At 33.4% G+C, this 27,495-nt stretch overlaps 2 protein-coding genes across 2 annotated transcripts; one reads left to right on the forward strand and one right to left on the reverse strand.

Annotated features, from left to right (window-relative positions):
* Positions 1-645: 645 nt before the first annotated feature.
* hs2st1a (heparan sulfate 2-O-sulfotransferase 1a) lies at positions 646-20,550 on the reverse strand. The gene is made up of 8 exons (XM_051094660.1): positions 20,492-20,550; positions 20,161-20,388; positions 7,382-7,614; positions 7,005-7,090; positions 6,433-6,571; positions 4,211-4,308; positions 3,969-4,126; positions 646-3,890 (listed from the first exon to the last, which is right to left on the reverse strand). Exons 2-8 carry the CDS (start codon positions 20,282-20,284, stop codon positions 3,664-3,666), a joined length of 1,065 nt encoding a protein of 354 aa, XP_050950617.1. The 5' UTR covers positions 20,285-20,388; positions 20,492-20,550; the 3' UTR covers positions 646-3,663.
* Positions 20,551-20,940: 390 nt separating this feature from the next.
* Positions 20,941-25,890, forward strand: selenof (selenoprotein F). Its single transcript, XM_051096467.1, has 5 exons — positions 20,941-21,032; positions 23,074-23,241; positions 23,502-23,565; positions 23,795-23,844; positions 25,250-25,890. Exons 1-5 carry the CDS (start codon positions 20,985-20,987, stop codon positions 25,379-25,381), a joined length of 462 nt encoding a protein of 153 aa, XP_050952424.1. The 5' UTR covers positions 20,941-20,984; the 3' UTR covers positions 25,382-25,890.
* The last annotated feature ends 1,605 nt before the right edge of the window (positions 25,891-27,495 follow it).

A 27,495-nucleotide genomic window follows, 5' to 3' on the forward strand; every position in this document is an offset into this window, starting at 1 on the left:
AAGCAACCCCAATAAAGTCACATTTAGCCACTGGAATGGTAAGTTTTTGTCAAGAACTTATTTTATTTACCAGATTTTTAGCATTCAAATGGCTGGGGTGGTTAATAACACATTTTTCTGTGGTGTGACAAACTCGGAACACATATTTAATACTGCTTTACACAGACTTTAATACCTATACTTACCAAAGATGCTTTCAGTTAATCAAAAGTTATATTCAACATATATAATAATAAAAGTGTTGAGCAGCAAATGAGCATATTCAAATGATTTCTGAAGGATCATGTGACACTGAAGACTGAAGCAATGGCTGCTAAAAATTCAGCTTTAACATCACAGGAATAAATTACATTTATTCCAAAATATATTAAAACAGAAAACAATAATAATGTGTCATGTTACTGTATTTTTGATAAAATAAATGCTGCTTTGAACACAAAATCTGACCCCAAACTTTTCAACCAAATGTGTACTTTGTTTTTGTGTTGTTAGCAACAAAAAAGGGGAAGAATATTAAATATAAGCCTCCATTTATTTTAGTTTTGAAAAACAACAACAACTACTACTACTACTACTTTTAGCAGATGGAAACAGTCTGTGATATTTTTTCTAAATTATAATAGGAATAAATGAGATGAAAAAATCTAAATAAATCAAGCTCTTTTTTTATTATGGTTGACATATCCAAATATCTGTTTTCAAATCTGCCTCGGCAATGTCAGCAGAAAAGAGCAAACTCTTGAAGTCTCATTAATTTTAAATGAAAAAAACAAAAAACAAAACAAAAAACAAACAAACAAAAAAACAAAGAATAAAGCAAATACAGGCTCACATGGTGGCACTGTGAAATAACGGAGAAATATTAAAACTGATACATATTTTATATGTATAGGTTTCTCTAGAGTTTCATACACAGTACAGATTGATTTTGATACTCTAAAAACATCTAAAAGAACCTGTACAACATCAAAATATTTTTTAAGAAGGAAGTGATAATTTGTCACAAAGACCTACTGTTCTACTCATGTTTTGTTTTGGAGATTTTTAGGGCAAATGTGCAATCCAGCACCCATTTCATGCACAAATGTGTGTTTAGTAAAGATCATGTACATATAAACACTGGAACTGTATAGTGTACTCAGGAGACAAATTTCCATTTTCAAAAAGACATCAATTCCACTCTTGTAGTACCATCAACAAGGCAAACAATTTTCTGATGGTTGCCTATTTCCACAATGACGTTAATGACAATCTATGTAACTGTCCCTACATTTCACGTTGTAAAACAATTCCTCACATATTCATATGCTGAGATTTCAAGTCATATTTACACTGGCTGTAATAACAGCTCTGTGTTATAGGAAAAAAGGCACAGTCTTGAAGAATTTAGAATTTATCTTTCAATGAACGCTTTTACAATCCATGATCTCTAAATGATAAAGCAGCAGACTAATGGTATGTTGCCGTGAGAGGCTTTACATGAGAGTCCTTGGGAAAAAAAAAAACTATGTTTGAACTATAAAAAAACACTGAATTATCATATCATAAAATATATAAAAGCTAGCCTAATTAAAACAAAAGAACAGCCGTTTAACCAAGACCAGCAACACTAAAACGATCCACATGCAGATAAACATTTTATCTTCGATTCTTTATCCTCCCATATTTGAATGTTTTGGTCCAACTGTAACTGTAATGACCAGTATTTACATACATTTGTAGATAAAAATATATTATATGCAATTGCTGAAAAATGCAAACAGTAAATGGATTTTTTTTTTTTTTTTCAACAAAATATTCTGATATTTCAAAGACAAGACGTGTTTTTAAATATGTGAAGTACATCCACATCTGTGTATTTCAAAAAAAAAAAAAAAAAAAAAAAAAAAAATCCCATAAATAGCCTTAAGAAAGTCCAGGAAATAAAGTATTCCTCATTTTACTATAATGAAAAAAAAAAAAAATTTCATAAAGAGTTTCATATGAAAGCCGTTTCCGCCACTGAATAAAAAAAAAAAAAAGGTTACTGAGACACTTTATCTCACAATTCTGACTTTTTTCTGCGAGTTAATAAGGTTATAAAGCCAGAATTGCGAGATAAAAACAAACAATTCAGATTTTTTCTCAGAATTAAGATACAAACTTGCAATTGCAAGTTATAAAATCAGAATTACAAGATAAAAATTCTCAGATTTGAGAGATATGAACTCAATCGCAAGTTATAAAGTCAGAATTTTGAGATAAAAACTCGCAATTCTGACTTTTTTCTCAAAATTGAGATATGAGCTTGCAATTGCAAGTTATAACATCAGAATTACCAGATAAAAACTCAATTCTGACTTTTTTTTCCTCAGAATTGAGATATAAAAGCACAATTGCAAGTTATAAAGTCAGAATTTGGAGATATAAACTCACAATTCTGACTTTTTTTTTCCTCAGAATTGAGATATGAACTTGCAATTGCAAGTTATTAAGTCAGAATTTTAAAAGAAAAACGTGCAATTATGACTTTTTTTTCCTTAAGAGTTCTGAGATATAAACTCAGTTGTGACTTTTTCTCAGAACTGAGATATAAACTCGCAATTGCAAGTTATAATGTCAGAAATTTGAGATAAAAACTCGCAATTCTGACTTTTCTCTCAAAACTGTGAGATATAAACTAGCAATTCTGCCTTTTTTTCTCAGAATTGAGATAAACTCACAATTGCGAGTTATAAAGTCAGAATTTTACGATAAAAACTCACAAATCTGACTATTCTTCTCACAACTGAGATACTAACTCGCAACTGCAAGTTATAAAGTCAGAATTTTGAAATGAAAAAAGTCAGAATTGCAAGTTTTTATCTCAAAATTTAAAATTCTGACTTTTTCTCAGAATGGAGATATAAACTTGCAATTGCCATTTGGAGAATTTGGAGATAAAAGCTCACAATTCTGACCTTTTCCTCAGAATTGTGAGTTTTTGCCTTACAATTCTGACTTTATAACTTGCACTTGCGAGTTTATTTCACAATTCTGACTTTATTTCTCAGAACTGCGGGTTTAAATGTCACAAATCTGACTTTAAAACTTGCAATTGCAAGTTTATATCTTTATATTCTGAGAAAAAAGTCAGAATTGTAAGATAAAAGGTCACAATTACCTTTTTTATTCAGTGGTGGAAACGAGCTTCAATAACTTCAAGAATGTTTAGTAGTCATCTGTACTTTTTTACACTTTAAAATAAGATGTAAAAACTCCCAAAACAGCATCAATCAGTCAAAAACACAAAAACAAAACTATAACTATTAATGCATTAAATAAGTACGATAACAAAACTTTCTGAATGTGGAAAACAATAACAAAACATTCTGACGTGGCAGCACCTGTATCAAATCCCTATGGCAGAAAGGTGACGGTTGTCTTGAATAACGACACGAACAAGACCCCAGTCACTTTTAAAGCTCATCGGAGAGCTTTTAAGCCTTTTTTGAAGTGATATGTATTGGGGGAATAAAGCTCTTTGACAGCTATTTGGCCCCAAGACTCTTCCCTGTGGCAGAGACTCATTTCAGTCGCTCTAAATGCACACATCCAGATGGAGAACAGTCAGGCAGAATGTATTGCGTCCTCTCTCCAGTGTTTCCGACCACAGCATACAGTGTTATGGAGCACCGCTGAGTCTCAGGTAGTCTTTGGGTAGATTTTCTCATAGAAAAAGTTCTGTGCCAGTAGGTACAGTTCTCCATCTTTTTCTCTCACCGCGTGAGCCCGAACGTATTGGAACTGCTCTAATGCAAACTCATAAAACTCATTCTCCATTTTCCAGATGTCTGACTGCTGCAGTCTGGCTATAGACTCTTTGGTGGGCGGCTTCTTCTCACTCGTTTTCCTTAGGTGCGATTTCTTTCCTTTAAAAATAGACAAAATTTTGTTAAAAATATTCACCATCTAATAGATTTGTGAAGACGTTCTCTCTGCAGTCATACCTGTCCGATAGAGTTCGGTGGCCCCCTTAAAAAAGCGAGGAAGTGCCGCCTCCAACATCATCACAAAGTCTTCCAACTCCTCTGTCACTCCAACTAACATATATTCATTCACCAGGTTGTATTTGGCTTGCTCCAAAGCCCATCTGCTGCCAATGTTCCTGTGAAGAAATGATTGAGGTAATGTAACAAGAGTCTTAAAAGTGGTTGATCTGAAATACGCATGAAGACATTGAACGGCCTACCAGCACTCAGAGTAATGACCACAGAAGAAGGGAATCTGAAGCCACAGTTTCTCTGGAGCACAGTCAGATCCTCCAGCAGCTACACACTCATCAAACGTCTGAAACACACAGATCTTTGAGTTGAAACATGTTCGGAGTTCAGTACGTAATACAGCCTCATTGACAGCAAAGAAAATTATTTCTTTAAAAAAATAAATGGTGGCACAAACCATGGTTACAGTAATGGTTGTAATAGTGTTTTATTACCATTTTTTTATTTTGTAACATCATCTCATCTTCATGGCGAGAACAAATTGGATAACAAAAGTCACACAATTAACAAACGACAAGACATTTAAGATCAACACAAGACAAAAATTCTAAAAGTACATTCTTTTTTCACTTTTTAAAATACTTCGGTCTCTGGATAAAAACACATTCTAGTGAAATATGTTTAACAGTCATTAAAGTCATTAAACACAGAAAGGCATGATGTTAGTTGCCTGCTGCAACTTACCTCATTTACCCCTAGCATTTATACAATTCCATCTGCCAGTTTTTATTAATCAAACAAGGCCATGTTCAGGATGTTCATAGCACAACGTTTAATATAACTTCAAATTTAATTTGTACATAATAATATATGAATATGACACTTTATATAGTACATTTAACAAAAAAATAATATTACATATTATATTATTATTACAATATTAATAATAATTAAACAAGGCCATGTTCAGGAAGCTAATAGCACCACATTTAATACTTCTGTTATTTTTTTTATCATTTGTAATAATAATTTAGAATTGTATTATTTAAGAAAATCATGTTAAATTTTATTCGTACATTTTACATAATAATAATAGTAATATTATTATTATTATTACATATATATTAATAATGATACATTATATTATAATACATTTTATTATATTATATTATATAACATTAATATTACATATTTTATTGTTCATATATTACATATTATATTATTATTAATATTACAATATCAATATTTAAACAAGACCAATGTTCAAGAAGTTAACAGCACAACTTTTAATAACAATTTTTTAAATTTAAAAATGTAATTTATAATAATTTATAACTATTATTTAAGAATATCATTTAAAATGTTATTTGTACTTTTTATATAATAATATATAAATATTACATTTTATATAGTAATTTGTACATAATAATAATAATACATTTTATTACACATTTTAATAATATTACATATTATAATATTAATATTACAATATTAACAATAATTAAACAAGCCCACGTTCAGGAAGTTAATAGCGCAACTTTTAATACAATGTCTGGATTTTTTTTTTTTTAAATCACCATTTATCGTAATAATTTATAATTTTATTATTTAAGAATATCATTTAAAATTTTATTTGTAATTTTTACACAATAATATATAAATATTACATTTTACATATTACATTTTACATATTAATATTATATTTTATATTATATTACAATATTAATATTAATTTAACAAAGCCATGTTCAGGAAGTTAACAGCAGAACTTTTAATACAATGTTTGGAATTTTTCAATCATAATTTATAATAATAATAATAATAATAATAATAATAATAATAATAATAATAATGTAGAGTTTTATTCTTTAAGAATATAATTTCAAATTTGATTTGTAATATTATATTAAACTGTAATATATATTAATATATAGTAATATATAGAAATTTGTTATATATATTACATTTTATATAGTACATTTTACATAATAATAATAATAATATTAATAATAATAACAACAACAATAATAAAATATGAATATTACTTTTTATTATTAATATAATATTACAGATAATATATTATTAATAATATTACAATATGAATATTAATTAAACAAGGCCATGTTCAGGAAATTAATAGCACAACTTTTAATACAATGTTTGGAATTTTTTAACCATTTAGAATTATAATTTATAATTTTATTATTTAAGAACATCATTTTAAATTTTACTTGTACTTTTAATATATATATAAATAGTACATTTTACATACTACATTTTACATGATAAAAAAAGAACATACTAATATTATTAAAATACAAATATTTTATTTTGTAATCATTTTACTAACAAAATAACTTTTATTTTCTCAACTTAAACATGGAACCTTACAGTCATGAAACTCATAATAACTAGAAATAGAATAAAAGTAGACAAAACAACTGTCGAGCACTTGAGCCACCAGACTCACCTTCTTGTCTCCTTGCTTTCTGCGTCGTAGGCCTGGTCTGTAGTCATCACCGAAGCGCAGGAAATAGTAGTAAGACACCAGACGCTCAATAGGGTCCCGAATAACATTTATGTAAATAGGCTTTTTCTTCACACCAAATCTGATAATGAGATGGGAAAGAAACTGTAATTAGCAATATATTAGTATAGTAGGATTAACACATGTTTAAAAATAGCTTTATGCATGTGGTAAGGTATAGGGAGACCAACAAAACTGGAAACTACAACATAATTGTATTGTTTAAAATGAGCTTGCTGCAATTCCCTTCACAGCCACCAGGAGTCAGCAGCATCCAATTGCTTTTTGGGTTGTTGGAAATGCAAAACAACACCCTATCAAAGGATATTAATGAATGACTGGCTAATGTAGAATCCCAGTTATGCAGAATGTTGACAAATTATCCTTTAATAATACTGGCACTGAATGCAAAATCTGAAACCACTCTAAACAGCATTACTCATGTAAAAAACATTGCCCACAACAGACGGAGAGCATCTGAACAGAGCAAAATGACAGGAGCACATAATACATACTTGGTGAAGTCCAGAAAAGAAACATGTCCATGGTAGAACGCAGGCTTCATCTCCTTCCATAAAGTCACATTCTTTACAAACCGTACCTGAAATATGAATAAATAAACACATTAATTAATTAATTACTTAAAGTCAACCTTTTTTACAGTTTAATGACAGATATTTGTCCATTTCCAGTCTTCTAAAGCCTCAGGATAATATAAAGCTACCATACTATAACATCTGCTGTAGCGCACTATTAAGGAAATGCTTTGTGCCATTTAGAGACTGTTCGGTGCATTTCAGCAAATGAAAACATTTGCATTATAATCTGTTGTTTGGATGGCCACAAGTGGAAAGCACAAACGGTGAACTTGCACAAGTGATACAAAACTGACCTGATCCTGAAGAGACATGACAGGATTGTTTTTGGTGGTGTTGATGTGCAGCACATGGTAATGGTTCTTGTTGCACAGGTCGTAGGCGATGTTGGTGAAGGAGGTACTGGCTGTTTTGGGCACTCGGTTGTAGATGACCACCAAATCGTCCTCTTCTACCAGGGTCTCCTTTGCCCCCTCTTGAATGTGTCGTTGCTCAATCTCTCGTACCTCGTGTCTGGCAATGGCTCGTTCTGCAAGAGACATGTATGTCAAATTTCAATAATTCTCAAAAAATACTGCAGAAAACCTTTTCTTACACCTTTCTGGGACATTAAAGGAGAACTCCACTTGCAGAGCAGCAATTTACAAATAATTTACTCACCCCCTTGTCATCCAAGACATTCATGTCTTCAGTTGTAAAGAAATTATGGTTTTTGAGGAAAGCATTTCAGGATTTTTCTTCATATAATGGACTTGATTGGTGCCCCAATTTTGAACTTCCAAAATGTAGTTTAAATGCAGCTTTAAAGGGCTCTAAACGATCCCAGCCGAGGAAGAAACGATCAGTCACTTTTTTGGGGGAAAAAAAAAAAAAAAAAAAAAAAAACTTTAAGCACAAAAGCTTGTGTAGCACAGGCTCTGGAATGTGCGTTCACGATGCTACAAATAAGTAATGGGTCGTTCTTGAATGATTCGTTCATTTTGAACAAATCTTTAATGTGACTCGGGATGAACGAGTTGTCTCTGGGAGTGATTCGTTCAGTTGCACATGCGCAACATCCTATTAGGTTCTGTACTGGAATTAGTTCACCTGTTTCCAGTCTTCAGGTTTTTTGAGTCATTCGTTCATCTTATGGGGCTGTCACGTGATGAACGTGTTTACCCAGGTAAACAATGAATTAATCTTTTCTGTTTCTTACAACATTATAGTTTTGTCTTGTTTGTAGTGTGATCAACGTTTATGTAAGCAGTAGATGTGTTAGGGAAGTAACATTTTAATTATATTTTTTGCTAAAATGAACAAAATGACTCAAAAAAAGATTTGTTCATTTTGCTGAATGAGACTCAAAGGTCCGAGTCGGTAAAATGATCCGAACTTCCCGTCACTACTACAAATCATGTGTAAGTTCATCGTCTGTGTACTCCGACTCAAAAAAGGTGGAGTATGGCAAAAAACTCCATCTTATTTTCTCCTACAACGTTAGAATCGCCCGACATCTTTGTAGCTTTTTGTTTGTAAACAGTGTTTGACTTACTTGCACTTTGTAAACACTGGGTCTGTAGTTCGGCCTACATTCGGCGTGACCTTTCAACGTGATTCAATAGTATGTCGTGAGCGCGCATCCCAGAGCCTGTGCTACACAAGCTTTTGTGCTTAAAAAGTATACAAATTTTTATTTTAAGACCCTTCTTCCTCGACTGGGATCGTTTAGAGCCCTTTGAAGCTGCATTTAAACTACATTTTGGAAGTTCAAAATCAGGGCACCAATGAAGTCCATTATATGGAAAAAAAAATCCAGGAATGTTTTCCTCAAAAACCATAATGTATTTATGACTGAAGACAGAAAGACATGAACATCTTGGTGACAAGGGGGTGAGTACATTATTTGTGAATTGTTGTTCTGGAAGTGGACTTCTTCTTTAAACATGTCAGTTGCATTGCTGTCTATGCAGGGTCAGAAAGCAAAAATATCTTAATTTGTGTTCTGAAGATGAACAAAGGTCTTACAGGTTTGGAACGAGTGTAATTAATGACAGAATTTTCATTTTGGGGTGAACTATTCTGTTAATGAAAGGCTAAATTACTGAAAAATACAGATAATACCTGAAGTGAATTCATGAACAAAATGTACTCTGCAGTTGAAACAGAAAAGGTCCTTCGGTCTCATAATACTCGTGAGATCTTGAGATGGAAATTCGACAGTGTACACGATGTGGTGACAGTAGTGTGTAAATGTGAGCCTGGCGTTCAGGCAGCTGCTACTGTGAGGTGATGATGTCAAGCCAACTACAGCACATTCCCACTCAACTCCGACTGCTCTCAGGTCAAAGAACCCAGTCTCCAACCATCACATGCAGACAACTGTTATCGGCCAGGACAACTGTTGCTATGCCACATTATGGTGTTCCGCGACAAGAATAGAGAACCAAGAGAATAAATAGTTACTATTGCAAAATGCATTTAAAGGAATAGTTCATTCAAACAAATTTACATCTGCTAAAAATTTACTCACCCTCAGGCCAAAATATAGACAAGTTTGTTTCTTCATCAGAACAGATTTGGAGAAATTTAGCATTACATCACTTGCTCACCAGTGGATCCCCTGCAGTGAATGGGTGCCGTCAGAGTTGATAAAAACATCACAATAATACAACACGACTCCAGTCCATCAGTTAATATCTTGTGAAGTAAAAAGCTTCATGTCTTTAAGAAACAAAGCCATAATAAGGTGTTTTAACTTTAAACCTTTAGTTCTATCTCTAATCCATAATAATGTTTCCTCCAATGAAAAAGTCTCTAAAAGAACTGTTTTGGACTGTTTTTGCTTATGCATATTTCTCTCCTGATTCAGACAAGTTTACTTTTTCACCGGAGAAAGCAATATTATGGATAGAGGACGCATTTCAAGTTAAAATGTCTTAATTACGGAACTGTTTTTTACAAACACACAGTTTTTCACTTCACAATACATTAATTGATGGACTGGAGTTATGTGGATTATTGTGATGTTTTTATCAGTGGTTTAAACTCTCATTCTGACGGCACCCATTCACTGCAGAGGATCCATTGGTGAGCATGTCATGCTAAATTTCTCCAATTCAGTTCAGATGAATAAACTCATTTACATCTTGGTAGACCTGAGGGTAAGTAGATTTTCAGTAAATTTTCATTTTTGGGTAAAGCCATTTCATTAAAGGAGACCTATTATGCCCCTATTTACAAGATGTCATAAGTGTCAGGTGTCCCCAGAATGTGCCTGCAAAGTTTCAGCTCAAAATACCCCACACAACATTTATTATATAATTTTGAAAATGCTTATTTTGAGTGGAAGCAGAAACACACTATTTACGTGCATGTCCCTTTAAATGTAAATAAGCTGCTGCTCCCCGCCCCCTTTTCCAGAATAGGGCTGTGCCTTTACAGCTCATAGCTCAAATACTCAGCTAAAAAACATTTGTTTCAGTGTTGCCAAGTCCGCGCTTTTCATGTGGAATTGTAAATTTTTCCTGCAGACCAGGGTTGCCAGGTTTTCACAACAAAACCCACCCAATTGCTACTCAAAAATTAGCCCAAAATTAGCCCCCTCGTGTTTCAAGGGGGGTCCACCAGCAAAAAACGCACTCCGGGGTGTGTGTGTGTGTGTGTGTGTGTGTGTAAAATACACGTTTTTTTGGTGAGGTTCCCTGTTAAAATTCGCATTCCAGGGGCTAAACATCACATTATTGGGGTCTCTTTAACCCGCAGACATATAGAAACAACCCACGGCAACAGTGTTAAAGTAGCCCAGTTCTGCAGACTTGGCAACACTGTTGTTTTTTTATGTCCGTGGGTTGAAGTGACCCCAATAACAAGATATTTAGCTCCTGAAACGTGAATTTTACCAAGGAAACCCTGCCAAAAAAACGTGTTTTTATCTCCGGAACATGATTTATACTGGGAGATCCCTTCTAAAAGGCAATAGCACTAATTTTTGGGGCTAGTTTTGAGTAGCAATTGGGTGGATTTTGTTGTAAAAACCTGGCAACCCTCATCTGTTTGGTTTTAATTATCATGTCTATAGTGCTGAAATCATGCATTTTAAACAATATTAGTTTAAACTTCTGATATGGTTTATGAGCGCACACATCCGAAGCACGCGCAGAGAAAATGGCAGAATTTACCAAAACAAAGTTATTGGGTTGACTTGTTTTTTTTTATTTATTTTTTTTTTACATTCTCTGGGTTGGTAGACACACTGGGGACCCGATTATAGCACTTAAACACTGAAAAATTCAGAGTTTCATGATATGTCCCCTTTGAAATTGTGAAGAAGGAAAAAAAAAAAAAAAAAAAAACACTCCTGTGACACAAAGACTAAACCTAGAGAATTGTGGCTCCATAATTTAATTATCAAAATCTACACTTTAATATTAGCAATTCACCTCTAAACAAAAATTGTATTTGTTTGTGATGAGCTGTAATAAGAATTCATGACTCTGAGGTAAAAGAGTTGTCTGGGTTCATGGGTAGATGTGCATGTTGCAGACTGTTTCACCATCTCATTACTGCTGCAATACCCAGCCTAATGTAATAATATAATTGCAAGTTAATGAGAAAAACACCCTGATTCATTACCCATTTCCTACTTGATAAGACACACAACTGCAGCATTATGCTGAGAGAAATCGCTCATTTAAAAACGGACAGGCAGCAAGAAGGCCCTCATGCCGACTGTGTGTAACTGATGCAATGGAAGACTGCTGATATCCACTTCTACTAGCTTATGCAACACTGTGTTCTCTAAAAAGCACATCTTCAGAAACACAAAGACTTATTAAATGTCACTGAATGTTCTTGTACCCTGAAACAGTACTTGCAACTTCTGCAGTTGCATTCATTAATAATTAGGCCACACACACAAAAACAAAATTTGGCCCAGATCAATTACGTTATTCAAAAACACCAGAAAAAAAAAAAAGAACGCACTTGAATACACCTCTAAAATAAGCGTGTTTTAACTTTTACATATTGGTAAATATTCAAAAATGTACTTATAAATATAAATATAAATAATATAAAAATATTACATTTTTTAACTTAACACATGCATTTTAAAATACTTTTTTTTTATTAAATTATTGATTAAATTAATATATTTTTAGACCATAAAAAAAAAAAAAAAAAAAAAAAAAAAAAAACCACACAACATAATTCATGTGAAATGACAGTGCAAAAAATGTTAATGGTAAAGTTGAGTGTCTTGTTCCAGTAAAGGCCAAAAATAATAAGATGAGCGAATGAAATGTAATATCTACAAGTGTCACGCTGCTCAGGAGGAGCAGAGGATTTATTGCAGTCAGCTGCCAAACCTGACAAGTTATACTCTTGACTGATGTCTTTTCAAATGAATTCAAATCAGGTTACAGTCTTTCCTTAGATAGAACAAATACATTCTTCCAGTCATTTCTGCCTCTGAGAGACAACACAGAGGTCACTGTGGGGTCATTTTATGTTCAAGCTTGTTAGCTCCAGAAGTGGCATCATCATGCCACAAGTACATTTATAGCCTTGGCAGAATGACTGAGGCTGAGTAAGAGAAATAAAGAACTGCAGTGCCTTAAGCACAAAAGAAAAACAGACCTGAAGTATGTCCTGTGTACAAAGAGGCCATAAAAATCGACTAAGAAATGCATGCAGCTGTACGCCTCTGGTATTCAGAAGGGCTTTGAAGTTCTAATAAACAGTTAGTAAAACATCAAGCTTATAATCTGGCACAGGTTATGTACCATCTGGTTACACACAACAGCACGCACCAACTGACACCAAGAATTGTTGTTTGTGTGAGATCTGCTATGCTATGCTATAAGTAAGATTAGTAAGCATAAACTAAAAGTGCATTACCACTAATTTTTCACTTTGTTTGAAAAATGTGTTGAAACAATCATCATTAAATGAAGACTAAACTGTATTGATTGTAAACAGCATTGATTTAGGGAACTCAAAAATGGATTTACAAATATACAGTGGTGTTCCAAAAGTTTGTGAACCCTTTAGCATTTTCAATATTTCTGCATTAATATGAGACAAAAGATTTTTCACAAATCCTGAAAGTAAACAGAGAATCCGATCAATTATCAAGAAAAATTATCCATTGTTACATATCTGTGAATGGCAAAAGTATGTGACCAATATTTGGTGTAACCCCATTGTTTTCCTCCTATATAACTCAGGTCCTTCCACAACATCTTAATTGGATTAAGATCTGGACTTTCACTCAGTCATTCCAAAACATTAACTTTGTTCTTCTTTAACCGTTCTTTGGTAGTGTTTGGGGTTGTTGTCTTGCTGCATGACCCACTTTCTCTTGAGATTCAGTTCACAGCCAGACATTTTCCTTTAGAATTTGGTGACATAATTCAGAATTCATTGTCCCATCAATGATGGCAAGCCGTCCTGGCACAGATGCAGCAAAACAGGCCCAAACCATGATACTACCACCACCATGTTTCATAGACAGGATAAGGTGCTTATGATGGAATGCAGCGTTTTCCTTTCTTCAAGCATAACGCTTCTCATTAAAACTAAAAGGTTCTATTTTGGTCTCATCCGTCCACAAAACATTTCTCCAGTAGCCCTCTGGCTTGACCACGTGATTTTTAGCCAAATGCACACAGGCAGCAGTGCTCTTTTTGGAGAGCAAGGGCTTTCTGCTTGCAACTCTGCCATGCACAACATGGTTGTTCACTGTTCTCTTGATGATGGACTCATGAACATTAACCTCAGCCAATGTGAGAAAGGCATTTAGTTGCTTACAAGTTACTCTGACTGTGCGTTTGTGGAGTCCAAACTCTTTAGAGATGGTTTTGTTACCTTTTCCAGCCTGATGAGAAACAACTCTTCTTTTTCTACTTTGTTCATCCCATGGTTCATTTCCACAAACATGATCAGACTTTGATAGATCCGTGTTCTTTAAATAAAACAGGGCATGCACTGACACCTGATAGTCATTTCACTGATTGAAAACACCTCTGAACAGATGGACTCTAATGTCACTGTTAAATTAACTGCTAATCCTAGAGATTTACATACTTTTGCCACTCACAGGCCTTGTCCACACTAATACATTTTAGTTTGAAAACATTTTTTTTCTCCCAGTTTTGGCCTTTTGTCCACACTGAGAGAGTGTTTTTGTCAAAGAAAGCTGAGCTTTTTGAAAACACTCTCCAAAGTGGATAAATTTGAAAATGCTGTTTTCACATTGTAGCGTGGACTGTAAAAACAGAGGCTTTTGAAAACAATGATGCATGTTTAGTCATGTGACATATTGTGCCAATAGACATCTATGTTTATACTGGTATTGTGCCTGTTATGTGCTATTCACTGATGTGTTACTTTGTACACTCTTCATATCACAGTCCTGCAAAGATGACAGAAAATTTACTTGCGATTGCTGTTTGTGGAAAAACATGAGGGCAGTTGCATTTTAGATCAGACATACAATCGGGAATGAGTGCGACCTGGACACACCAGTGAATGGCAAGATATTTGTCTAAATAAAATGAAGAATAGCATGAAAACATATCATGTCCATCTGTATCATCTCAGTGAGGTTTTTTGAGTCTGTACGCATATGCTGTAAAGCGAATGCAATGTTTTCTGATGTTTCAGTGTAGATGAGAAAATTTTGGAAAACGCTCGTGTGGAAATTGCCGTCTTCAAACGTATCCAGATTAACGTAGATGCAGCCACAGATATGTAACATTGGATCATTTTCCAGAATAAATAAATGACAAAGTATATATTTATTTGTCTCATTTGTTTGATTGGGTTCACTTTGTTAACGTTCAGAACTTGCATGAAAACCTGATGATCTTTTGTGTCATATTTATGCAGAAATATAGAAAATTGTAAAGGGTACACAAACTTTGTACAAGATTTATACAAGTTGTTACACATTATATTTAGTGTACACTACTGTCAAAAATATAAAAAATATTACGCTGATGATTAATCGAGTATTCAGATAATTTTATTATATGACCATGTGCTGATTCTGAACGCATCTCTCACTGACAAAGGAGTATATTTTAAAGGTTTGCGCACTCAGCTGTTTCCGAATTGGAACTTTGTGCTTTTGTATCCTACCCCTCTCATTCAGCACAAATCTAAATATTCCATAATATTTTCATATTTAAGATGTATCCAAATTAGGGCTGAACGATAAATTGCATCCGATTGTAAATCAAAACGCGCACATAATCGAATGCGATTCATCTGCGATTATGAGTACGATTTTGCATAGCTTTTCAGTGATTTACGGCTCTGTGTATTAATTGCGGCTCCAGCTGAACGCACGTGAGGGAGATATACTACTAATCAAAGTTCCGGCTTTACTGACTAAACGCGCCTCACAATCGGATGCGATTTATCGTGCAGCCCTAATCCAAATACTAAACTATTATTTATTATGTTAATTATAGGCTTTGTACTTCAGTCGCGTTCTAACGGTGACACAGTGAGGCGGGCGCGCTGATGTTTGGTTCACTGTGTTTTAGTTTGATAAAGTAACTTTACCAACTGCGCTGTCAAGTTAGTAATGCTAGAAACCTGGAACTGACATGTTTTGTGTTTGTGTGCGCTGGCGCAATCACTGAAACTATCCTCATACCAGCAAAATCAACTTAAAAAACACATAGTCACTTCCTTCCATTTGAGTTTCCTTTCTGTCACAAAACTGAACTAAAACTCAGCAAATATAGGCTACGTTACGTGTCGCAGTTTTTCCCCCCTTGTCTAACAGTTAACTAAATTAATGTCAAGTATTTATTTCTTATGTATACATGCATTTTCTATAGCTTATATATGACATAATTTGATATAACATATAGTATTTTCACATGTAGGTGGAAATTTTCTGTTTAGTCTGTTTAAAATAAATGAAAAGAAGTCTAGCATAGTAGATTTGTTTTTTTTTTCTGTTGTACCGAAATTGCATCGAACCGTGACCCCTGAACCAAGGTACCGACCGAACCGTGACATCTGTGTACACCCCTAATACGGCTCTGTGTGTGTGTATATATATATAATATAAATATAAATATATATAAAATAGACCTAAGTGAACAATTATTTATTTAAAATACATATATAATAGCAATAAGGCATTCAATACAAATAAATTATTAAAATTATAACATTATAAATTATTACATTAGGGCTGCACGATTAATCGCACAATATTGTGTCCACGTAATCTTTAATATTTGGCCATTCTTGAATAGGTGGACATAAAAACTCAAGAGTGAGGGTTTGGGCTTTTATTATGAAATGGTGATGAACAGTTAACAAATTGAGAAAGATATTGATGTATTCTGTGTTTGGTAGGTTATAAATTATTCATCTTACAAATCTGATGAAATCACAATAGCCTTGGAAAATGGTCTAATGCTTTTTATGAATTCTCGTCCATGGAATGCGCAATTCCGGTATTTTGCGGGTTACTCAACATGAGGAAATTGCAGTCGAATATTTTTGAAAATCAAGTAATTAACAATAATAATTTTACTGTGTTTACGGCATTTTTGATCAAATAACTACAGCCGTAAGATATTTCTTTCATACATCTTACTGACCAATCTTACCAAATCTTTAAATAGTAGTGTAACATATTTATTAGTTTGATTAATAAATAAAACATTATTTCAAATGCACAAATTTAATATTACGTATAAAGACTACAAAGGAATTTGTTTAGTTTATGTCATCTGCTGGCTCTGAAACCTTCAACGATCAACAGTGCTTTTAAAGTCTTTAAACATCATAAACACGGCTATTTTAGATCTAAAAATGTACAGTAGTCAATGTGCTGGTGCCAAGCCATAACACATAGGTTTAGCTTATTTTACAGTCCCATCAGGGCTAAAAACAGTACCAATCTAAAGCATGTTCAAAGGGAATCCCAGAACTTCCATTAGCAAATGGAGACAAATTACTATCAGGTTAGATATCAAATAACTTTCCGATGCTCGTGAACCGTGAAAGTGCATGTCAGATGCCATCATTAGAGCAAATGGAACGATAATAAATCAGCAATCAACATTTCGAAATGTGACACGAAGTACAGTCAGTAAAAGCCCTGCTGAAATATTGAGTCAAATTAATAAAACTGTTTACACTTGGTATGTGCTAAAGACTCCATTTGCTCACAGTCAAACAAGATGTGCAACAGGATGACGGATTCAAAAACACCATCAATTCATGCAGCGCTGAGACTGACAGCTTTCTCCAGGTCTACCCAGATGGAAAACCTTCCTCTCACCTTTCCGCCTGCTAACAGGTCTCATATTCCTCTGCAGTTGTGTAACTATTCATAGAGCAAAAAGCTGTTAGGTGATGCGAGTAACTCAGCGTGGATGGTGGGAACCAGCTAACCAAAACAACAGCAGCTTGCCAATTTTTAATGGAAAGAACGCTGCTCATTCAAACAAACAAAGCATTATCATAACTTCATAACTTCAGTATGACATTTCTATGAAGGTGCTGTGAAACAGATATGATGCATTAGAGTCCAAACGGTGAAGCATTCGGAATAGCCTGTTTGGTACATGAAATAGCCCATATCCGATCGCTAGGCATGTGGCTGTAACATGTGTCACTAATTGGACATGTGGCCTGTGTTTGGACACAGCACTTACCAAAATACAAAAGCCTTGCTGACACGTGTACTTAACAGATTTTGTTTATTTCAAAAGATTAGTTGTAATAAGCAGAAAATCTTTTACTTTCAGACAGACCTGCAAAAGGTTTGAAGGTCCTTTTAGATAATTATGGATTTTCTGTCAACACACGCTTATGATAACATTTTTTATAAATCAGCTATTTCACCTACTTCACCTGTTCACGCAGCTCTTGATAATTGTAGGTAATTAAATTAGTATTATTTTATGCTAAATGCCAATATTTTTTTTTGTGGCGAAGACATGGTATGCAAACTCACATACACTACTGTCAAATGTTTGGGAGATTTGTAATGCTTTTGAAAGAAGCTCACCAAGGCTATATTTCTTTTACACTAAAAAAGCCATATTGTGAAATATTATTAAATATATTATCAAATATTTTTATTCAATATAAATATATAATTAAATATATAATTCTTATTTTTATACACTGTAAAATGTAATTTATTCCTGCAATGGCAAAGCTGAATTTTCAACTTTAGTGTCATGTGAACCTTCAGAAATCACTGTAACGTGCTGAATCAGAGCTCTAGAAATTTTTTTTATTATTATAAATGCTGAAAACAGTGGTGTTAATTAAAGGAGAAGTCCACTTCCAGATCAACAATTCACAAATAATGTACTCACCCCATTGTCACCTACGATGTTCATGTCTTTTTTTCTTCAGTCGTAAGGAAATTGTTTTTTGAGAAAAACATTTCAGCATTTTTCCCCAGATAATGGACTGATATGGAGCCCTGATTTTGAACTTCCAAAATGCAGTTTAAATGCAGCTTCAAACGATGTGGTTGTAAATGATCCCAGCAGAGGAAGAAGGGTTTTATCTAGTGAAACGATCGGTTATTTGCATTTAAAAAATACAATTTAGATGTGAGTAAGTAAATTATTTGTAAATTGTTGTTCTGGAAGTGGAGTTCTTCTTTAACATTTTTGTGAAAACGTTTTCAGATTTCTTTATAATATTTGAAATAGAAATCTTTCATAACATTATAAATGTGTTTCGATTAATTTAATTAAACCTCAACATTTTAAATGGTCGTTTACACTAGTAAATACTGTGAAACATTAATTTTGTCAGGGTTGAAAGTTGTTGTCTCTTATACCTCAAAATATAAATAGAACATCCATTTTATGAGTCAAATTATTCATTAAATCGCATTCGTGAAAATTGTACCAATCCAAAACTGAACAGTAGTGTGAATAAGATTTTTTAGATAAGTGTTTTCACAACGCGTCATCAATCGGCCATATTGGCAGCACTGAACATAAACGATGCCATTGAACTGAATGAAACTCACATATTTTGCAGATTACTGCTGCTGAAAATAGTTGATTATTGTCATGTTTTGGGCTGTACTAATCGCTCGGACCGGGAAAAACATTTGGCGTGCTATAGACTGACAAAAGTTATAACAAATCATGGAGAGGAGTCCAACAGCTGTCTGAGGAACAAAAGGTGTTTGTGGTTGGCCAAACTGAACCAGGATTTCCAGGGCAAGAATCTTGACAACATTCATGTTTGTTCTAATCATTTTCTATCTAATATCTTAATTAATACTGCTGTACGTATCTTTACCACCTATTAACTTTAGTTTGTCAAAATATTGTGCTCTTTCCTGCTTACTAAGTCCTTCTCTATATGATTTAGCAGCTTCCACACATTTTTTTTTTCATGGTTTAGACAGCATAAATTAGCAGTACAACATTTTCAGTAGTACATTAACAGTAATCAATGCTGTTGTTTACATCAGAGTATCTCCAATATGGCCACATATCTGTATAAATGACCAAATAGTGACATAAGTGCAAACTCTCTATACCGCTTTTCTGACTGTGATAATTCAGCAGATAGAGATTTATTTTATTGGTCAGTATTTATAATAATTAAATAATAACATGCTTTTATATCTGACAGTGTTGAGCCATATCAATTGGCCAGGGAAAAAACAAGCAGTAAGATGGAGATTATAAGCAAACTTGTTGAATAGATTTTATAAACAAGCTTTTATTTTTCTACAGTTCTTCACTGGAGCATAAGTGAGTGGCATGTCTGATGCAGTAGCTTAGTAGTGCAACAGATACATGCTTGAATACTGACGAAGGAAAATATCCATTGCACAACTAAGTGAGGCAAAAGTGATACTGGATCTTGCTTGAATGAAAATGCAGCTGCTGCCTGAGACATGATGGACCATGTAGTCCAAACACACACACATGCTCATTACCTCCCTTAAAATAGTACTTAGGAAACAAATCACACCATGATAATGTTGACAAATGGGCGCGAATCAGACTATGCTGATTTCTAGTCTACAAATGTTTCCGAGATACTTTATTGGAAAGGAAAACATTCTTACCCAGCTTTCCCCGTGACTCCTCAAGCTTCTGTATTTGGTTTTCCAAAAAGATCATCGCAATGGCGAAGGCCAACAGAGCCAGGAGCTGAAACTTCGGCGGCATCTTTAACCTTAAAAGCCCCATCAAAAAATCCAGCACAGAGAGGACATGCCGTGACCGAGAACTTTATGACACACAGTTCATGGATGCAAAGAGCAGTGCTGCTATTTCATGATTCCCACAGTCGACTGTAAACACACACAGCAAACTACACTACAGTTAACACTTACTACAGAAACAACAACGGTTACGAACAAAATGCTGTAAGCTTATTAAATCCGAACTGCTCACTCTGTCGCTCCCTTGAGTAGAAGCTGTAGTGTACGTTCAGTTGTTGTTCAATCCAGGGAAGCATAGGCACGTTGTGTCAGTGCGCATGCGCATTCGCCGGGTTTGACGTCAGTGGGTCAGCTGTCGCTCTGTGACTGGAGAATCTCATTTCACTTAAACACGACTCCTGTACATTCACCGTCCAGACGTCAACACATAATATTTACAGTCAACTGTCCATGTATACATACATACATTTTCCATATTTTTTTACAAATATTTATTGCATATAAATAAGCAAAAAGAAATCAGATTTCCTAATTCATAAGCCATTGTATTTTTGAAGTGATGATACACATTTAATAAGTGAAAAAAAAAAAATTAAAACGCTAAGGCGTTCAGATTTTTATTTTATTCTATTATTTTATTTTTTATGTTCAGACTTTTATTAATGAGCTCAGTGTGTGTGTTTTTGTGACGCACTTCCTGTTGAACGATTGGAAGAGAGACACTCATGGCGGGGGAGGTGTATCTGCTTTGGTTACTGCCGTTATTACAAACGGTAGGTGAATAAAACATATCTGTACATTTTTATTTTTCGAAAGTTAATACTCAGCACTCACAATAATCCACGTGTCTGTGTAAAATATGGACTATTTACGTTTAAGGTGCTGGTTAGCCGGCGCGCTAATGTTAGCTAATGACGTGGCTCAACCGGCTGATAGTGTAAATAATGTATTGTGAATCTATATAATATCGCAGATTTAATTTAACGATCTAATCGTGAAATTGACTAACTTTGCACGTACTACAAAACGTTTGAGACAATGTTTTTCATATGATCTGTAATGATTTAATTCTGAAACTGTTAGCTAGTGTATCTGCAAAAAATGGACTTGCAAATATACGTAACTTTCAAAATGAACATTACGGTCATGTAAACTATGTTGTAATTTATTTACACAAGTCAAAGTGTGATTTCTTTGCAGTTTTTGAGTTATTCCGGGAATAGCTAATAGTGCTCGGAACTAGGAAGTAAATTCACCAAGTGATTTTTATTTTCTTGTGTGGATAAAAAATGCATATAACATAAATTCTATGGCATAATGGCTTCTTCATTACACTTAGAAAGGAGAATATTATATAAAAAGTTAAATCAGATTCCAGTTCCAAACAATTCTTAAGTTATTGCAATTCAAATACTCTCATTTTATTATTTTAGTATCACTGAGATTATTAATATATTATTATTATGATGAGTACTATAAGTATTATACTAATGTTATTGTAGTTATTATTTTAGAAACATTTTGAAAAGGTTTTTGTTTATAGTTTCAGTTTCTGTTTTTAGTCAGTGTTTAATTTTTTTATTATATACACTACCAGTCAAAAGTTAAAGAAACGTTTATTATTATTATTAGGGATATTTAAAACAGTTAAGTACATTTTTTTCAGGATTCTTTGATGAATAGAAAGATCCAAAGATCATTTATCTGAATTAAAAAGCTTTTGTAACATTATAAACTATACCATTCAAAAGCTTAGAGTCAGTGTAATTTATTTATGTATTTATTTTTGAGGGAAAGAAACTATGAAAACTAATAAATCTATTCAGCAAAGATGCTTTAATAATATTTGATGCTTCCTGGAGATCGACTTTCCTGTAGAGTTCAGCTCCAACCCTGACCAAACAAACCTGAACCAGCTAATTAGGATCTCAAGGAGCACTTGATAATTACAGACAGGTGTGTTTGATTAGGGTTGGAACTAAACTCCGCAGGAAAGTCGATCTCCAGGAACAGGGTTGGACACCCACATAAAGATATTTATAATGTTACAAAAGATTTCAGATAAATGCTGTTCTTCTGAGCTTTTTATTCATCAAAGAAATGTGAAAAAATTCTACTCCGCTATTTTCAATATAATAATAATAATAATAATAATAATAATAATAATAAATATTTTTCAGAAGCAAACCAGAATGTTAGAATGATTTCTGAAGGATCATGTGACTGGAGTAATGATGCTAAAAATTCAGCTTTGAAATCACAGGAATAAACTACATTTTAAAATATATTCAAATAGAAATGCTATTTTAAATAGTACAAATGTTTACAATTTTTACTGTTTTTGCTGTACTTTGGATCAAATAAATGCAGGCCTAGTGAGCAGAAGATACTTCTTTAAAAACATTAAAAATCTTACTGTTCAAAAACTTTTGACTGGTAGTGTATAGTTTCTATTCATTTTTAGTTATTTTAGTACATCACGTTAAACTAATCTTGCCTTTCTTTGATCGGTTCTATTGTTTGTAACTAGGAGGCGCGATGTGTCAACCACCAGTTATAAACAGTACAGTCTTGTTATCATAGCTGTGTAGCCAAAGCTTGCAAATTCCTGCACCTGTGCTTTACCCTTAATTTGCCTTGTTCTTTGACATTGCATTTGAGGGTCATTCAAATCAAAGATGCACTCATAAAACAGCTGAGAATTTCCAACAGGTTTGAGGTGTTGACTTAGAGGTCAGCTGGTGTAAGTGCTTAGAGAATTGCATCCACTGCTTGTTTCATGTGTAAAATGTGGTAAACATCTTCCCGGCGTAGTTGGCGTCTTATGGAGCAGAGCTCTCCTCTGAGGCCTGCAGGGAGATGGGCTTCTCCAGCAATCTCCTGTGCAGCTCCTGTGATCTCCTGGGTCAGTTCAGCCTGGGCCAGTTAGACCTTCCCTGCAGGCAGTGTTGCCAAGAGGAGGCTCAGCTGGAGTCCAGGAAGGTGAGTTCAGCTTCTGTGCCAAATCACAAGCTCATTTTCTTACAGTGAGCACAGAGCTTTTATAAAGCCTTCCTGCGTTGTACTGCGCAAAGCTTTTTGTTAAAGCACAAATATTTAGATACAAGCCACTTGATTATTTACTGTCATATCACTGGATTTTAAGTCTTAATTATAAAGACCAACATATTTAATAGTTTTGTCAATGTGAAACTGGTTTGTACCCGGATTAATGTATACTTGTCTTTTTTTTATTTTGACAGCTCTATCCAGGGGCCATCCTTGAGGTCTGTGGATGAAAATTGGGGAGGTTCCCTCAAGTCCAAGGTAGGTTGAGGATTTGCCTCAAATTTGAGTAACTTGTATTTCATAATTCCTGATTTGCTTGATGATTATACAAAAAATGGCAAAGAAATGTAGTAAAATAAACCTTCAAAGGGTGTTTTTCTTATAGCAGCTGTTCTTGCTGTTCAGCTGTTGTGTGGCACAGACTAAAGTGTTTACTTTTGCACTCCTGTTACTAAACAGTCATTTATGTGACTATATTTCCCTTCAGCTTTTGTCAGGAGTGACAAGCCAAAGATGTTCGTGGGTCTTCAGATCAAGGTAAAGGTTTTTTTTTTTTTTTTTTTTTCATAATATTTTTGGTAATAATTAATAGTGATTAAAAAAATGTTAATAAATTATAATGGTAGTAAACATGGGCATGGACATACACTACTGTTCGAAAGTCTGTAAGTGTATTTTTTTTTAAAGAAATTAATACTTTCAGCAAGGATGCATTAAATCAGTCAAAAGTGACAGTAAGGATGAACAAATTCTGTTTAAAATAGTCTGTTGTTTTGAATTTACATTAATATTAATAATGTGTTTTGAATAGCAAATCAGCATATTATAATTATTATTTTTGAAAGATCATGTGACTGAGTAATGACTGCTGAAAATTCATCACAGTACATTCGCAGTAATTACATTTGAAAATATATTCAAATAAAATGTTTTGAATTGTAAAAATTGTAAATTATGTTATTTTACAATATTATAGTTTTCAAGTTTTTTATAAAATAAAAAAAATTCCAGCCTTGCTGAGCACAAGACATTTCTTTAAACAAAAAAAAAATAAGATCTCACCAACCCCAAACTTTTGAAACAGTAGTGTGTGTTAATTTTTAATGTTTTTTTTTTTTTTTTTTAAGAATTCTCTTTTGCTCACCAGGCCTGGATTTATTTGATCCAAAGTACAGCACAAACAGTAAAAATCTGAAATATTTTTACTAATTAAAATAACTGCTTTCTATTTGAATATATTTTAACATTTAATTTATCCACTTTATAAAAGCTACATTTTCACATGTCACATGATCCTTCAGAAATCATTGTAATATGCTCTTCAGAAAACATTTATTATTATATTATTATCAATATATAAAAGCTTGTGATGATAAAGACATTTATGCTTTCTATTTCAGATAAATGCTGAACTATTCTGAACTTTCTTTAAATCAAAGAAACCAGCTGTTTTCAGCATAATTATATTAATACATTTTTTAGCAGCAAATCAGAATATTCGAATGATTTCTGAAGGATCATGTGACACTGAAGACTGGAGTAATGATGCTAAAAATTCAGCTTTGAAATCACAGGAATAAAGTACATTTTAAAAAATATATTCAAATAGAAAACAGTTATACTTAAATGGTAAAAATATTTTTAAATGTTTTGCTGTACCTTTTAAAAAATATATTCAAATAGAAAACAGTTATACTTAAATGGTAAAAATATTTTTAAATGTTTTTCTGTACCTTGGATCAAATAAATACAGGCTTTGTGAGCAGAAGAGACTTCTTTAAAAAAAAAAAAAAAAAAAATCTTACTGTTCAAAAACTTTTGACTGGTAGCGTATAAACAAATTATTTGGTACAAACATAACATTTGTCTAAAAAAATGTATTGCTTTTAAACTTGGTTTAAGCAATGTTTAATTCTAGATGCTTTTGTTGCATTCATTGCAGTATGTGAGAGGCTCAGATCCTGTCCTAAAGCTGCTGGACGATAACGGGAACATTGCTGAGGAGCTCAGCATCCTCAAATGGAACACAGACAGCGTTGAAGAATTTCTTAGTGAGAAGTTGGAACGAATTTAGACTCACGGTTTCCTATTTAAAGATTTTCACAGTTTTTTGGTATAAATCTCAAACAGAATCAAAGGACCACAATTAAATTTTTTGTGCTCAATAATGGACATTAAAAACATACAATGTTCATTTTTTTTGGTCTCTGAAAGTAAACGCATCAATGTCTGGTTTGAGTGTAAGTGATCAGGGCATACTGTACTTATTTTTTTGTTGATTTTTCTGCCGCATTGAATTGTTGATATGCTGTAGCCTTTTATACATCTTGTGTCTGAGTGAAGCCTGTTGAATGTGCTGGTTTGGTAAAGCTTGTGGCGACTCCTCAGAAGCACATGTTTATGTGGATTTGCACGTTAGTGAAGGCCTTACAGTAAACCAGTCCCTGGCGTGTGAGGCCTGAAGACCCTGTGTAAGTCTCTGAACATGCTGTTATGGTGGGAACCTTCAAGCTCTACCCCAGGGTGTGAGAAGGTGGAATCTCAATTACATTAGCACACAGACAAATAAACCTGTTTTTCATATTAATGTTGTTGATCATTTCCCCCCATAGCATTTCATAGGTAAATGTGTAAATGGTTGGATATGACTGTTTATGACCCCCTAAAGGTGTTTTAGTATATATTATATATTTGTTTGGTACATATTATATATCTGTTGTGCATTTACCAATGCGAGACTGTTGGTTGACTACATTTTTTATTTTTTTATTTTTTTACAGTGTAAGAGTTCAGTGACATACTATTTATGGCAAACCTTCAAAAAAAGAGTTTTGTTGCTTTCAATTTACAGGCATGTTTAACACATAACCAGTGATATTAATATTTTCACCACTAGATGTCAGCAGACATTTTGGTTGTATTCACTGTCTGGATAAATTGTTGGATGAGTTTCAAAAATAGTGTCTACACAAGAACACAGTATAATCTATTGATAATTTAACAGTAGTTTAATTTTTACAGTCATATTTCACAAATCTAAATACATTTAAGGTCATAACAGAAGTTATTTTTTCTGTTTTTACATTTACATTTTGTTTTATTTATAGAATTTTGTTTTGTCACACAAAAATCTAACAAGTAATAGAAAATATAATATACAGTAAGTGATAATTTGGAGTAGGCAGAAATTAGATGCATATATACATGTTTTTTTTTTTTTTTTTTTAAATGATTATTTATTTATTTGTTTTGAGTATTCTTAAAAGAATTTTCTTGCGCAGAACTGATTTCAAATTGAATTTATTTTAACACGTAAAATATTCCTGTGCTGGCAAAGCTGAATTTTCAGCAGTCATTACTCCAGTTTTTCTTCAGAAATCATTCTAATAAAGAAAAAATTGTTATTGCCAATGTTGAAATGAACTGTGCTGCTAACCATTTTAGCGGAAACCATGATACATTTTTTTATGATTCTTTGATGAACAAAAAGCTCAAAGAAAAGCATTTATTTGAAATAGAAATATTTCGTAACATCATAAATGTGTTTACGGTTACGTTTGATCAATTTAATGCATCCTTGTTGAGTAAAACAAAATTGAATGAATTGAAACTGACAGGCTCCCAAACTTTAAACAGTAGTGTACATTTCTTATAAATATTTAAAGTCATTTTGTATAGTCTGCATATGTCTGCTAACGGATAGCTCTGAATCACTGATTAATGCCGCGTGTCTGGCACATCATGCTCTTCGCAGATTTACACAATGTGTTTAGAGTCATTCTTTTCTAATGGGTCCTAACAGCGTTAGTCATCAGTTAGTCACCAGTTAGCAATGAAAAGACAAGCACATTTTGATAGTCTAGTCTTGAACAAATTGCTGCGCCATTCATCCATTTCCAGAATGTCCCGTAACTTTTTTGCTTTCTAACTCCAAGTCCTAAATCTGACATTTAGAACTGATTCAGCATCACAGTTCAGTTTAACAGCACACCCTTGTGGAATGTAACTGATAGCGAGAACTTGCGTGTCTACTTCCGGTTTCCCACCTGCATTGCTTTTCAAGTGCGCCAGTTGTACACACAATCTTCATGATGAGTCTAAGGGTTGAGATAAACAGACTAAAATATCATTAAAAACTACAAAAATAATGCAGAACACATAACTTCATCTGTAAGGATTAGACATTCT

The sequence above is a fragment of the Labeo rohita genome, chromosome 2 (genome assembly GCF_022985175.1).
Source record: "Labeo rohita strain BAU-BD-2019 chromosome 2, IGBB_LRoh.1.0, whole genome shotgun sequence".
Taxonomy (NCBI): domain Eukaryota; kingdom Metazoa; phylum Chordata; class Actinopteri; order Cypriniformes; family Cyprinidae; genus Labeo; species Labeo rohita.

What these genes read in the sequence shown, in the direction of transcription:
- hs2st1a (XM_051094660.1), bottom strand. Translation starts at nt 20,284, where the DNA reads ATGGGGCTTTTAAGGTTAAAGATGCCGCCGAAGTTTCAGCTCCTGGCT. An exon ending in GGAGTCACGGGGAAAGCTGG is followed by an intron (nt 7,615 to 20,160) that starts GTAAGAATGTTT and finishes TGTCTCTTGCAG; the next exon opens with AACGAGCCATTGCCAGACAC. An exon ending in GAAAGCAAGGAGACAAGAAG is followed by an intron (nt 4,309 to 6,432) that starts GTGAGTCTGGTG and finishes TGTGTGTTTCAG; the next exon opens with ACGTTTGATGAGTGTGTAGC.